The 15,568-nt window shown below is 44.9% G+C and overlaps 1 protein-coding gene across 3 annotated transcripts in view; it reads right to left on the bottom strand.

Moving 5' to 3' along the window:
• Positions 1-12,682: 12,682 nt before the first annotated feature.
• Positions 12,683-15,568, bottom strand: part of COL8A1 (collagen type VIII alpha 1 chain) — a 212,670-nt gene continuing 209,784 nt past the window's right edge. For all 3 annotated transcript variants that reach the window (XM_019527569.1, XM_019527568.1, XM_019527570.1), the window contains one exon: positions 12,683-14,720. In XM_019527569.1, coding sequence (XP_019383114.1) covers positions 12,814-14,720 — 1,907 coding nt within the window. In that variant the 3' untranslated portion in view covers positions 12,683-12,813. The remainder of the gene's footprint in view (positions 14,721-15,568) is intronic.

The raw sequence follows: 15,568 nt of genomic DNA, 5'->3' as shown, positions 1-15,568 counted from the left end.
ATATATATATATATATATATATATAAATAGAAGTGTATACCAGGCAGGTTGTTGTTTTGTTTTGTTTTTAAAAGAGAACATAAAACACATGATTGAAGATTGCTATAGAGCATTAATCAGTCTCCCTTGACATAAACTTAATAAGCAAATCATTGGGCAAATAACAGTGGAGAAACCTAATATTTTCTATTTCACAAGTGTTACAAATACGTAAGCATATTTGGGTGGGTGTTGCCATTTTTTAGATACTTGATTCTGGTACAAGACTATAAATGACTGCATTCTGATTTAGTTTTGTTGGATTAATTGGACCTAGGCCCTTGTGAAAGAAGCATATCACAGGAAACTGCAAGAACATGGGGAGTCTAAGGACTCCAAATTCTTTTTTCCATTGTTGTCAGTGCTCCATCTTAGTGAATCATGTCTCTACTATTTTTTCTCATGTACACATTCCCATCCTTTTGAGGGAAGCTTTGCTTCAAATTTGGACTTGAATTGAGTATATAATTTTTTTGCAAAAACTTTCTACACTGGCTGGCATTTATGCATTTCCCTTCATTGAAAAAGTTTGTTTAAAGAAAGTGGCAACTTCTGGCAACCAGAGCCACACTGATAATTTTTATGTGGGAGAGCCATTGATAGATGGCAATTACAGAAGAACCTATGGGTGCAGTTCTCAAAAAGTGCTTAGCGTAGGCCTAATAGGTCAAAGTAGGAAAATCCACCCTATAAAGCTCGAAACATTCTGGCTGGTCCAACATCATGAGCATCAAAGCATCTATATAGAATGCATTCCTCTGCTTTAGTTCTTCAAATAAAAATCTTTCATAAAGGTACCCTCATCCCTCCATCTCTCGGAGTTCCTGCCATGTTCAGGGCTTTGGGGTTGTTTTATTTGGGGTTGTTATTGTTATTTACTTTTATTTTGTTTGATATCTTATAAAGTTAGATTTCAGCCAAAAAATTGACGTATGGGCACTGCAGCACTCTTGGTTATACTCTCATTTTGCCAAAGGTTGACAACTGGAGAAGGTGAAATGACAGTGAAGGGATATAAGGAGAAAGATTAGATCTGCAGAAGTCTCATAGGCATGCTATATGTGGTGTTGGTGGGGGGAGGAGGTATATATCTTCAGAAGGTATCATCCACTGGTATACAATTCTATCTGTGATACTAGGTAATAAAATCATTGGTACAGCTTTATTTCACTGGTACGTTTGAAAGGATGATGTATGCAACAGTTCTAATTCCCTGCTGCCATGCATCTTGTAAGTCATTTATTTCTACACCTATTCAAAGTCAGTACAGCTTGATTTCAAATGGGCATAGTAGCATTTAACATGAAATTTGCACAGCTGCAAATAACCACAATAGGTGTCAAACAGTAAAGGATTACAACTATGCAGTCTGATTTAAATATGACATACATTTAAAGGTCATCATAAACCAGCATTACTTCCAACATGCCTTGAGATGTTTTTCTCCTTTAAAGAAATCCTGAACAATGAGGCCAGCTTTTCTGAGAGCATATTTCATTTCCATTGGGTCTTGACTCCATATCTATGCTCACCAGTCTTTTAAAAGCTGCTTTTTATTTCCTTAGTTGCAAAGGCATTTATTATATGAATTCTGGGGTGTTTCAAACTGTATTCCCACATACAGCAGCAGCATAACAGTGAAGGATACAAGTACATTTAATCTGGATTTTCCTTCTGTCAACTGCAACGCCACTTTAAAGGTCTCATTCTTTTTTCCTCCCATTTCCTGTTTTCTCATGTGTGGGATAGCTAATTTATTTTAGTATCTTGCATTTAATGCATAACTTTTTAAAACGCAGTGGCATATTCCACTGACCAGTTTGGACTGAACATCCCAATCTTAGCCCAGTTAAAGTCAACAACAGGCCCTTCTTCATGTTCAGACCAGTTTTTTTCCGTTATAGAAGTTCCTCCTAATTTCTTTTGCTGTGGCAAGTGTGGGAGATGCTGGGATCCTACAAAGGAAGAGGGTTTTGAGTTAATGTGTTAAGGATGAATCCATGAGTGTCTAATGAGCACTAGTGGATTACCTTTATCTTTCAAATGACTCTGTATTAACTCTACTATAGAATGATGAAAAAAGTATTAGTGTGTAATATGTCGTGTTTTCTATATAGACAATGTATTTTTCCCGTTCATCTTAAATCCCCTTAAAAGGGCATTTAAAATGTTTCTTCACCTAAAATACTTGTGGTTTGTTTTTTTACAGAAAGTGTGTACTTTTTAAGAGCATGAGAAAAACAATGGGATTTGTGTTGAAGGATATATTTGGCAATTTTATTTGTTACTCGGTTTGAATGTAATAAGCCTTTGAGTACAAGTTATGTTTTGAAGGTAAGCTAACTGTTGGGAAATGAAAAGACAGAATACCAAACACAGAGGTACTGGAGTGTACAGGGCTGGCCCACTTAGAAACCACTATCAAGAACCAGAGGTTGCAAGGGATTGGCTACATCAGGAGAACAAAAGACCGTATCCCCAAGAATATTTTGTATAGCGAAGTTCAAGACAGCTCTAGAAAGTGGAGTCACCCTCTGTGGTGGGGCTACAATGTATGCAAAACTAATATGAAGTTGTTCAACATCAGTGTAGAAAGCTGGGAGGAGCACACAGAATCCTGTCCAATCTGGAGGGAACATCTGGCACTAGGTACAACTCAACACCTTTGATCCAAAGGATGGAGGCAAAATGAGAAAGAAGAAAGCAGCATATGCTGTAAACTTGGACTCCAGCTCGGACAACATATGGATCTGTGAAACTTGTAACAAGTTCTGTTGCTCTCAAATTGGGCTTGTCAGCCACAAATGGATTCATTAGACATATGACTAGACCTGTTACATGTGCACCATCATCCAGAGGATCAACAGTTGCCTACTAACTGTTGTTTACAATGGAGTGTTAAAGTATTGCAGATTGTAAAGAGATTATTTTCCATACAATAAAATTTAAAAATACTGATCTTTTCAGGTTTGTTTTAGGAAGTTTAATGCTACACAAGCCAGATCCATTACAGCGCTTAGTAAACCAGGTACTGTGGGCCTATCATTAAGTTAGCAAGTGAGATGCCAAGTTTCAGAGCAGACTTGGTGGGCAGAGGAGCTGGGAGGAAATGTCTTAGTTTTCTCATTCCTTGAGCATGGTGCAAAAATGTTATGTTCTATGAGAATTAGTGCCTTTTTTGCCTCTTTGGACTCATGTACACTTCATGATTTTTGCCCTTTCTTGTGTTCCAGTGGTGTTACCATTTGCACATATGGGCTTTCCTGATGCTTTAGAAGTCTTTCTGGTGCACTGAAGTAAAACTCATCCAGACATAGTTTAGTTTGGATCATGAATTAAAGCGTCACGTTCATGGTTTCATTATGTGCAAACAGAAATGCACTCAAATACTTGAGGTAGTACTAATGCATAAGGTTAGCTGCCCTGTTTGGATAACTGTCTAATGTGTTTCTTTGGATGCTAGGTGTTGCATACCAGATGGTGTGGTCCACCCAGCCCAACATGAATCAACGTTCATTCTCCTGTATGGACCCCCGCACCTCCACCACTCTCATCCCAGCCATGCCCTGGCCAGGGTGACAGTGGTGCCATCACCCCGTTATCTGCCCCTGACTGAACGTAACCCGTAGCTGCTGCTTTTTTTTTCTTGTGCCGGCTGCCGCACCATTTGCCATTGCACAAGATCACCCAACAGCCAGACCCATGGCAGCCAGCAGCCCTTAATGAGAACAGCACCATTAACACACAGTCTGCCTCAGGTTCAGTTTAGAAATGAACTGCTTGTATGTCTACAGGGGGTGTCATGGATTGCTTTCATTTGACTTTAGTTGGAAGACTGAATAAATGGTGCACGGCTTCTCACAGCTATGAGTGCATTTAGCCCATAGCTGCCTTTTTGTGTTGCCTGCCGCACCATTCATGATTGCAGAAGGTCAGCCCCCTCCCCACCAAGTCAGACTCATGGCAGCAGGTGAGATGCTGTCATAGCAACTGGTCCCTGTCTGCTCCTAGCACTGAGTGGAGCCAGCTCATAATCAGCATGGACCCTTGCACTGCTGTGCCAGTCACAATTACACAGTCTCACCTCATCCTGCTTGCCTTAATTCACAATCTAGGCACCCTTGGCCCTGGCAGTGCCCATCACTCACCACCCATAAAACTCCTTTACCCCCTGCCCCCGCCCCCCTGCCCGCCATGTGCCATGCCATGCTGTTGCTGCTTGTTGCTTGGAGATTGGCAGCAGCATATCCCGGGGGAGGGGTCTGGGATCACAAGTCCACTGCGCATAGGGTTCCTGGAAGGCAATTGTAATTTTAAGGAGCAGTGCAAGTTACCACTAACATGATAACGTGCCAGGGCATGCTCCCTCAGTAGCAAATTTACCACCTGTGTCACGTGCATCCACCTCCTGCTGCATGGGTGGGTGTTATAAGGGTCATGGGGGTGCACATAATTAAGCCCAACTTACATAAACAAGCAACCAACCCTTACGCGTTATTCAAGGTAACCATTATTAAGGAGCAGTACTCTTCACATTTCTAAACCTCAGGCATATGTAACAACTTTAATTACAGGACCTTTTTTACAAAAACCGTAGGAATAAGGAACATTTCACCCCCCCTCCACCCTTTCTGATGCAAAAGCTTTGTACCGCAGACATGCTGGTGCCATCCCGCAAACTTTGTTTCTTTTGTCTATCCTTTTCTCTCAGGGCCCCTAAACTGTGTGTAGATAAAACATGAGCCCTGTTCTTTGACCTGACCCTACAAATGTACTTTGACCAGGTCATACATACAGAGCCTTCATTCTTTGTAAATGCCAGGGATGGGGCAGGTGTGTGCATGCTTGATGGTGGTGGAGGGGAAGGGTCAGGCAGGGGTCACTGGCACCAGGGGCCTGGTCAATGGGTCACTGAGGTTAGTAAAGGTTCTTATCATCAAACCAACTCCCCAGAGCCCAGATCTGGAAAGGCAGAGGACTGCAATAGTTGCTGACCATCTTTTTATGTGAAATTTTAAAAAGTTTCACAAAGTGTGACGTTGCAAAGCTTCACAAAGGGCTTCTGTCTCTTGGCTCTCCAGAGCCAAAATCTGTATGCAAAGAAGAGTACAGCTACAGGTACAGAACACCTTGAAGTTATACACGTATGCTGTATATTGAAATTACGCTTAACTAAGAAAATATATCTAGGTTGACTGTTTTGTCCAAACAGTGCCACTTGCCTATGCCTCCTGCTCTGTTGCTTGCATACTAGAGTTGCTTTTCTTGCAATGAATGACTGATTCATTTCTGGTTAGATGAGGGGAGGGAGGTGCCGAAATCAAAATAGCAGGTTAGGAGAGGAGAGCAGGGCACAGGAGTCTGCAATACTCAACTAGCTGGACAAATGTAGCCTGGGTGTTAATGAAGACCCATTACAAAACCGGGTGTGGGTTGAATACAGACACTTGTTGCAAGAGGTCTTGATTGTTTGATGCCTGCCTTAGACCTTGAAGTGTTAATGGTAGCTCTTGAGACATAGCACACACCCCTGCTTCAAACCTGAGCTAGTGCAGGGCAAGGCTCTTTTCTGGGTTTGGGGCTAATATATATAGTTTTGGAGCTATATTATAAACATATAGGTAATATAGGTTTGGAGCTATTTTATTATTTAATTATATTAATGCTATGTCCAAGTACAGTCAGAAGAATATTTTCATTAAGAAAATAAAGGAGTCAATTTTATAGAGTTATTTGTGGACATGCTGTGATGCTGTACTATGCTGAACACGCACCATGCTGTACATCCTACCAGTAGGTCTGGGTCCAAGGTGGGGGGGGAGAGGCTATAGCCATCCCAAAATTAGACAAAGCTCCATGCACAGCTGCTCAGATATTGCCTGGCCAGGTATCCAAGGCATCACAAGAGGTTCATTACACGTCTTTGAGTGCTTTTGTGTTTACACGCAACAAATCCATAGATGCGGCGATGTAATTGGCAGAAACGCAAACTAAATTATGTCCCAGCAGTTTTACTTTAATGCGCTGAAAAGACTTTTAAAGCGGCAGGAAATCCCACTCCTTCAAACAGACACACAGTTGCAGCACCTTAAAGGGCAGCTCTCGTGGTGTGTAGATGCAGCCATTATGTTCAAACAAAACGTTCTAAAATAAACTATTTTAAATTTTATAAACCTATTTAATTTAATGAGGATTAAACCCCATTATGTGTACAAATGCGCTTCAAAGCTGAGAGGCAGAAAGGAATCACTGTCTTGGGAAATGGTTCCACTTTTTGCACATCAAGTTTCAAACAGCTCTATGCTGAGTAAAAGCAAAATTGTGTCATGGTTTCATGAGGGGAAGTTGTGAATCAAAAGGGAAATTCTGCTGACTGAAATATTTGCATGGGTTTTTAATAATGGGGCTTTAAACAAGAATGCAACAGGAAGGGCTTAACAGTAGAAGAAGCTTTTCTCTCAGGCCCTGGAAGAAAGACACAGAGAGAAATAGTGAAGGAACGTACGGTTATGCATCAGATTGGGTTTCTCTTGTTTCCATGAATACCAGTTTGAGAAGAAATGGCATTTACTTACTTTTTTGAGTGGGGCGTGGGAAGGGGGGAATATTGCTCTCTAAAGAAATTGCAGGTCTAGGTGTCAAGGACGTGGCTTCTAGGTCCCTGAGCCTGGCCCCGTGATAAAACTGAAATTCCACCATGATTGAATATGTAGTTACATTCATTTTAGTATTGGCCTTTAGGGCAACATTGTGCAGGCTGTCCTGGAGAGGACTGGAGGGGAATTATTACTCTTAGGACATGTCTACACCCTTTTAAAATTCTCCAACACCATATTGAAAAAACACCCGACTTTCTTGTTCATATACTGAATGCCATATAAACATCTCCTACCTGCTTGATGGTGCTACACCACCCTCAGGCATGCTTGTGAGAGTGCATGAGTTTTTTTCAGCATATAGCAAGTATGGAGCAGGAGCAAGTCAGGGATGTGTATTACTACAGCAGTGCTCTCTGGCACTGTCTAGACTCTAGACCAGTGATTCTCAACATTTTTTGTACCAGGATCCATTTGTAAACATTGATGGCCAGTCCTGACCCAGTGCCCCTCACTCCCAACCTGCTGCCCTGTAACCCCAGGCCCCAACCCCACAGTGGTGGTGGGGGGGAATGGACGAGTGGACTCAAGCAGCCTCAAGCAGCACCTTGCAGACTGGAACTCTGCCAGCCTGCAAGGGAAAAGCCCACATTTTTTTTTCTTTAAAGAAGAATCTATTTTTAAAGCTTGTTTGCAACTCTTTCGTATATTCTTGTGACCCACTTATAGGTCGAGACCCATGGGTTGAGAAATGCTGGTCTAAACCAGGGGTGGGCAATTATTTTGGTTGGCAGGACACTTACCATATTTTGGTGGGCTGTTGAGGGCCGTGCACACAAAATCTTTCAGAAGGTATAATTTTATCAAATTATAGGTAAAAAAAATCAATCATGTACTAAAAATCAAACATCTGCTATAACATTTTAATTTTATTTCAAAACATAATTTTGTCTGATATATGTCTTACTTTTATATAGTGTGCTGGGGGGGGGTCTGGGGGGTGCAAGAAGCAGAGCTTACCCAGGTGGTGCACTGCAGGGTGCCAGGTGAGTTTCACCTTCCCCCTGCCCCTGCCTTATCCAGCCTGTGGCTGCCCCTGAAGTGTTCTGCATGAGGCTGAGCCCTGCCCACTCCCACCTGCGGCAGCCCATGCCATGTTCTGGTCTGCACATGTCCTGCACTCCCTGATGTCTCTGGGCCCAGCCAGCATACACAGCTTCCTGGCAGGACTGCTTCTGCTGCTGCTGAAGCCTCCGGGGTACTGCTTGGCTCCCCCTCCCTCCAGTGGCTCCCCCTCCTTTTCCTGCCCCTGCTGCATTGCTCCAGGCAGCAGGCAATGCAGGGAAGCAGGGGCAGCCTTAGGGATGCATACCAGGCACCAAATGTCCAGCCAGGTGATAGGGAAGCTGTATCCGGGCAGCTCCTGCCGCATCACATGGGGCAACTGTTCCAGTTCTTGGCTGCCTTCCACCCACTCTGCCCACCCGGTGTAATGATGAGCAGGCCACCTGTCAGCAGCTGAGTGGGTGGAAGGCAGTCCCACTGGGAAGCTGTATACACAGGCTGGGGCCGGGGCCGGGGCCGGGACAGGGGTGGTGCCATCAGCTGGTGCAGGGCTGGTGTGGGTGGAGCCTGGCACGGGCTGCCCCAGGTCGAAGTAGGTGGGGCTCAGCCTTATGTGGAGCACTGTGGGGGTAGTTGGAGGCTGGATACAATCAACTGGCAGTTGGATTTTGCACACTCCTGGCCTAGACATATCCATGGAATTACAAGTCATTCCATAGTCATGGCCAAAGCAGTCAAAGAACAGAGCATTTGCTCCTGCTCTATATTGTCAGAAAATTTCTGCCTACCCCATGCCAGTTCAACTCCTTGCCCCTGCTTACCCAACCATGTAATGTGAGGTAGGAAGACGGTATTTACCTATGTTGACCTGCAATTTTTTTGATTACCATAGCTGTTTTACTGAGCAGCAAATAGCACAGCAATATCAAAGAGTAAGTGATGGGTTGGACCCAATAGGCACATCTACACAAGATGCTTTACTGCACATTAGACTAATGCCCAGTAAAGTGTCACTATCTACACATGCATAGAAATTTATGCACAGAAAAATAGGCTAATAAGCTGTTTGCTAGTACCAGGAAATACAGGTACTAGATTAACAATGCATTAGCTACTGCTTAGTGCATATGTGTAGACACTTACTGGGAACAATTTGCTTCTGGTCAGCTCAGGCAGCAGGGGGCCTGTTGCTGTCTGCTAAGTCCCTTGCTGGGGAGGGGGGGATCTGTGCCAGCAGCTGGGACTGTTGCATCCCCAGTCATGTGGAGATCAGGTCCTGACCCTCCCAAACTCCACATGGTTGGCAGGCAGAGTCTCCACTGACACAGGCAGTGGAAGACCAGGGCTAATGGGGCTTAGCCCTCCCACACTAATTTTGCAGCAGCCAGAGAAAATGCCACTGCCACCCCCTGCCGCCACAGCACCGTGCCCAGCACTCCCACCGTGCATTCCGCCACCACAGTGTGTATAGCACCAGCATGCGCTGGCCCCTGCAATGGCCCTACCGGGGGGGAGGAGGGGGGTCAGGCAGGTGTGCTCTGCACTACCTAGCCCAGGGGCAGGCAATTATTTTGGGCAGAGGGCCGCTTACTGAGTTTCGGCAAGCCATTGAGGGCCACATGACAGACAGCACAGGGCAGATTAATGTTCATTTTCTAAATTTTTTAGGGGCCCCACGGCTGGATAAAATGGCTGGCAGCCTGCATCCAGCCCCCGGGCCGCATTTTGCCCACCCCTGGCCTAGCCACTCCAAATAACATTTTCTCCACTGAGTGGGGATAACTCTCCTGGCCCTTTGGGGATCCAGATCAGGGTCTGTGCACCCTGCCAGCCCAAGGGCTGGCACCCAGGGAAGCCTGGAGCTCTTCCTGTCTGCTGCAAGGAGGCAGAGCGGGGCTGGAGCAGTCCTGGATTGGGCTGCTCCTTGGGTGCAGTTTGCTCCCAACAGGGGCTAATGTGTAGACATGCACTCTAGAGCACTTGAATGAGCCTAAATTTTCTGCAAATAAAATTCAGGCACAGTAATTTCATTTGTAGACACACCCTATGATTCCTTTCTAGAACTGCATCAGCTGTGGGCCTGCTTTTGTACCGTTCACATGCAGAAAATGTTGTGTGTGCATGCCTATTGGTACACAGTTGGAAGTAAAATGTGATAGGGAGGTTAGAGAGCATTTGATCTCATGAGTGTGCTTTTCAAATGTGAGTACACTTCTCTACAGATGAGGGACTTGAGACAGATGAAAAGCACTCTGCTCATTGTCAGAACACAAGGCAAAGGCTGATCCAGAAACAGAAGCTGGATCTCGATTCCCAGTCTGCCAGCTCTGTTGACATGATTGTGTTTCATGGCTAGCAGTATATCCATGCCTACTGGTTTGGACTAAGTCATAAAAGGAGGCTTGTTAATCTTTTTACCTGGAATAATGAAGATCACACTTGAACACATCTCTCTTGAGACCCGTCCCTTCTACGCTCTCACTTGTAACACCCCTGGCTTGCCCCCCACTTTTTAGTCAGTATGCCTGCTTACAAGCAACATACACTTGGTGTGTGACTGTGTCACCTGCTTAACCATAGTCACCCCACCACCAACACATACACACACAGATTCTCCATTTACATGTACACTGGAATATAATATCCAACACTCCACTGTGGCTGATGCAAGGCAATACAGGATTAAAGCTACATGCAAGTCTCAAGAGTCTTTTCTCAGAGCAATGTTTACTACTATAGTCCATTCAGAAGCCCAGAGACACCATCTACTGGCAAATGTGCTGCAGTTCTATTAGCATCACATTATGAATAGGAGCCAGCTTGGCCAAAAAGAATACCTTTTGTAGTCACACTTTTTTGCAGAAGTGTAACTAGACTCTTGATCACCATGGGCAGCAGTAGTGGCCAGGCTGGCAGTGCAGCTGCTACTATTTTTGTGTCAACCCCAGGGTCTGTGCCCAGGGCTGGAGTCTTGATGACTTCCTCTTCATTACACTAGTGCTTTTGTGTTCCTGCCTGGACTCTGTGTGTGCTCACGCTATGAAAATATGAACCAAATGATGGGTTTAAATTTTCTTCCTAGTCTTTCTGTTAATAAAGGAAGGAAACCTTTTTTTAAAGATATTTAATAAGATATTTTTTCAAATCAGTACAAAAATCTTAAATACAAAAATTATTTGCTGTTGACATGTCTCATATATATCCTGGAAACATACCAAGTTATCAATGGCTGGTAAACTGTCCATTGCTGCCAACATTCCATAAAATATCTGGGACTGAACACCTCACTACTGTCATCTGAGTCTTTTGTGGATGGTCATGCTGCATTAAATTCGGTATTTAAATAATGGTAATGCAAGGTAAATCCATTTTTTTAATGGAAGATCCCACTTCATTTTGAATTAAATGTGTTAGCCTTATCCAAAACAAAAGTCAAGAGTGTTCAACCTGCTTTTTAACTAATGCCATAGTGTGATGACACTATTATTTTAAAATTAATCCTAGTAATTAACTTTTTTTTGCTGTGAGACTAGCGTTATTGCTTAACAGACAGTACCTTGCAAAAAGTTGCTTTCCCCACATATACACAAGTTTGAAACCTGTGTATACACAAACTTAGATGATCCACAATGAAAATAAATAACAAGGGCTGGAAATTATTATGTGAAATGAAACTTTTCAAATCTGTTTGCTTGAACCTTGTTATTGATATAATTAATGGACCACTTCAAGCCCATTTATTCACTTTTTTTCTTTAGCAGACACAGCAGCAGCACTTTGTTGTTCATTTGCTCATAAACTGGTGTAAGTTTGGATGAACCAAATAACAAGAACATACTGCTGAAGCCAAACAGAACACAGGTTCTGAGCATGAGTCTGGAAATGTGAGTATATAGATATGAGTCTGCTGCACTGACGAGAATTGGCCAAAATGCTACGATGTGGCCCAAATGCTACCTTTGACATAACAGATGAATGAAGTAATTGGACTAGAACCATGTCTGAGATTAATTTGACCCATCTTTCACTTTGCAAATGCATATGGTGGCTTCTTCAATGCTTTGGCATTCGAGGGGTTTATCCAGTGCCTATGGAAGGCAATAGAAGACTCCCTTCAATTCCAGTGAGTGTTGAAAAATGGGCTCATTTAGCAATAATTAAAGCTACCCTGTGCTAATGTCCTTTCTCATTTTGTATATAGGGACCTAACAGGACTTAAATGGCAGTGAGACTAAACAATTTTCATGGGTTGGTCATGACATAAACAGTAAATTTTGTGGATATTTCCTGGATGTCCTCCACCAGCCCTGTCCCTCAATACTGTTTGTCAGAGAGGCCCCAGCATAAGAAGGAAGGATAAGGGGACAGCCATCATCTTGTACGCTGCGTTTTGTGCAGTCCTGCCTGCTGGTGAGTTTCCCCCTATGTGGGCTACAGCAGCAAGGACCACTGGTTCCCCTGGAGAGCCACCATTTTATTTATGTTGCTTTTGTGGGCAATACCAGATTTCATGGTTTCTGCAAAATATACACAATTACAAATCGAGTAGACTCATACTTATGGATCATATAAAACTGATATTTTACATTGGGAAAAATAAAGATTTCAGGCTAGAAGTGTCACTGCTTATGGTGTAGATAGATAAACCCTGTTTCAGAAAAAAAGTTCATTCAAACTTTATATAATTATATATTATATTTCATACTGACTCATTCTGTTTTAAGTTATTCTTCATCTCATATTTTAGATCATTGTTTCATGTAAGTAGGCAACAGGAGTGAGTGACATACACTAGATTTGAACCTTACTACTACGTTACTGTAAATGAAATGAAGTAAGCACGGTATCACAGAAATATATAATGTACAGCTAATATGTCCCCATTGGGTACAAAACAACTGTAATGAACCTGATACACATTATTAAATATGTTCACTACACCATTTTATAACTAGTTGTGCATAATGTTAAACTTTGTACTTTTTCTTTTTGGTTTTTTTTTGTTTTTTGCTTTTTTGTATAAGGTGGTCCAAAACAGTCATTTAAATGCATCTTTCAATGGTATAAAAGTTTGAAGCAGAGAGAAAAGTTTAGGTTTTGTGTGTTTTTTGTTTTACATGGGATACAATAAATACCCTGAAAAAGATGAGTGAACATACTGCCCAGCATAGAGTCCTGCTGCCTGTTCAGATGGCATCTGGACGTAAACTTTGTCTCCATGCATGAGCGGAACGACAGCACTTCCAGAAGCTTGGTCCAGGAAGCCCTTTTTGTACTCGTCATACGTGTACATCAGCGGCTCATTGTTCTTGAACAAAGCCACCCAGACACTGGCCCCTTTACAGTGAACATGGTAAGCGAAGTAGTAAATTCCTGGGATCTCACAAGTGAAGATCCCCGTCTGTGGGTTATAGTTCTGCCTGCCATTGTAGAGGAGCTTGTCAAATTTCACAGGCACCCCAACCCGTGGGAAAGGTGTGAGGAGTTCTGCTGTGAAGGCAGGCATTTCATAGACAGCAGCACCGTTCTTGCCTTTCTTGCCCATATAGCCAGTTGGGGTCTTCACTCCATCTAGGCCTGGCCCCACCTCCGGCAAATATTGTCCAATGGCTGGTGGGGTGGGTGGGATGACTACTGGAGGACCAGGAGGACCTGGGGGCCCTGGGGGACCTTGGAGTCCAGGCTGGCCAGGGGGTCCAAGGGCCCCAGGCTTTCCTGGTGGTCCTTGGAGGCCTGCAACACCAGGTTTCCCTATTCCTGGAAAGCCTGGTGGGCCTGGTAAACCTGGTTCTCCCTTAGGCCCTGGAAGTCCAGGGGGTCCAATTGGACCACTGGGTCCTGCAATACCAGGGATTCCAGATGGACCTTGGTGGCCCTGAGCACCATGGATTCCAGGCTCTCCTTTAGGGCCTATAAGCCCTGGAACACCAGGCAGACCTGGTAAACCTTTGTGACCAGCTTCTCCCTTTGGCCCTATTGGACCAGGAAGCCCCCTCAGACCTGAAGGTCCCACTTCCCCAGGAAAACCTGGCTTTCCTGGGAAGCCCTGTAGGCCTGGTTCACCTTTGGGACCAATAGGGCCTTGAGGCCCTACAGCTCCACCTTCTCCTTTTGGTCCCGGAAATCCAGTGACACCAGGGGGCCCCATTACTCCTGGTAATCCAGGCTGGCCTGGCTCCCCAGGAGGCCCACCCATGCCAGGAGGCCCCACATGCCCCTTTTCACCTTTAGGCCCAAGTGGGCCAGGGAGACCACCCATGCCACGATCACCTTTAGGCCCAGGAAAACCTGGTTTACCAACCCCTGGCAAGCCAGGTGGTCCTGGTAAACCTGGCAAGCCTTGTTCACCTTTCCCACCTGGGAATCCAGGCTGGCCTGGGATTCCATCTTGGCCTGGTTTCCCAACCCCTGGAAGGCCAGGTGGACCTTGAATCCCTGGTACACCAGGAAGGCCTTGTGGTCCTTGTTCACCTGGAGGTCCAGGTTTACCTATAGGGCCCTGTGGTCCTGGAAACCCAATCATTCCTTGTTTGCCTATGCCTGGAAGGCCAACTGCTCCTGGGGGTCCAGGTAATCCAGGTGGACCTTTTAATCCGGGTAAACCTGGAATCCCAATGCCCTTTTCTCCTTTAGGTCCTGGAATCCCAGGAGCTCCTGGTAGTCCTTTCATTCCAGGTTCACCCTTTGGTCCCTGTTTTCCTGGTAATCCTGGGGCTCCTGGTTTTCCTAATCCAGGAAGTCCGTGAGGTCCTGGTGGTCCTTGTGGTCCTGGTATTCCCATAGGCCCAATCTCTCCCTTTGGTCCGACCTCACCTCTTGGCCCAGGTGGCCCCATTACTCCTGGTTTTCCAGGCATTCCGGGCAATCCTGGCTTGCCAATTCCTGGATATCCTTGTGGACCTGGTTTTCCTTTGGCTCCTGGCACTCCATGGCCTGGTAGTCCTGGGGGTCCTGGTGGCCCTCTTGGTCCAGGCTCACCAGGGGGACCTTGTTCACCTCTCAAATTGACTAAAGGGATTTCTGTTTTTTTAAAGACAGACAGACAGAACAGACAGATAGATGTTACCTACATGGTTTCACTCACCCCTACCTTTCTTTTGTTTCTTACAAAAAAGTCATCTGCACCTTTATTCAGTTGGTCATATATAAGGTTAGCCTCCAAGTGTGTGATGAAATGCAAAAATGTCACTATTTTGGGATGACTTCTTATAGCCTTATCTGCACTTAAACATTTTGCCTTCCTAATAGAGATGAAGTTATAATGGCCAAGAAGTGCCATTGCTAGTCTACCTTATATGTTTGATTAGCAAAACAGGATGTACTGGGTAAGTCTAGATGAGTGTGCGTGTGCATTTCCCCAGGGTCAAATAGCAGTGGCACATACATAGCTGTCCCCAGGGAATGTCCCTGCAAGTGTGCTGCGGCACATGGCAAATTGCCCCAGGTGGGGTAGGGGGAAGCTGGGGCCAGCACCTGGGCTGCTCCAGCAGCCTTACCAGGGATCCTGGGGACTTCCCAGGGCTGAAACAGCAGCAATCTGGGCATGCAAAGCCCAGCCAGTAGGACTGTGCAAAGCTTTGGGTGGTGATTCGATTCAGAGGAGATTCAGTCCAATTCGGTGGCCGAATCTCTGAATCCAGATTGAATCATGGGACCAATTTAAAGGTCTGAATCAATTCAAAGCTCTCCAAATCTTTGGAAAACATTTGGAGATCTTTGATGATTCAGACAGTCCCTGGTGGCTGCAGCAGGGAGCTGCAGCTGACTCCGAACTGGTATGCACTAGGGGCAGAGGAGGGGGGGCTGGGGGAGGGGACAATGGGAGGACCCCTGCCAGCCCCCCAACCCCCCCTGCTCCCCCAGCCCCC

This window comes from Gavialis gangeticus, unplaced genomic scaffold (assembly GCF_001723915.1).
Source record: "Gavialis gangeticus isolate Ggan-Ray unplaced genomic scaffold, GavGan_comp1, whole genome shotgun sequence".
Lineage (NCBI taxonomy): Eukaryota > Metazoa > Chordata > Crocodylia > Gavialidae > Gavialis > Gavialis gangeticus.
The sequence above is the reverse complement of the archived record's forward strand: the minus strand, read 5'-3'. Positions and strand labels throughout refer to the sequence as shown.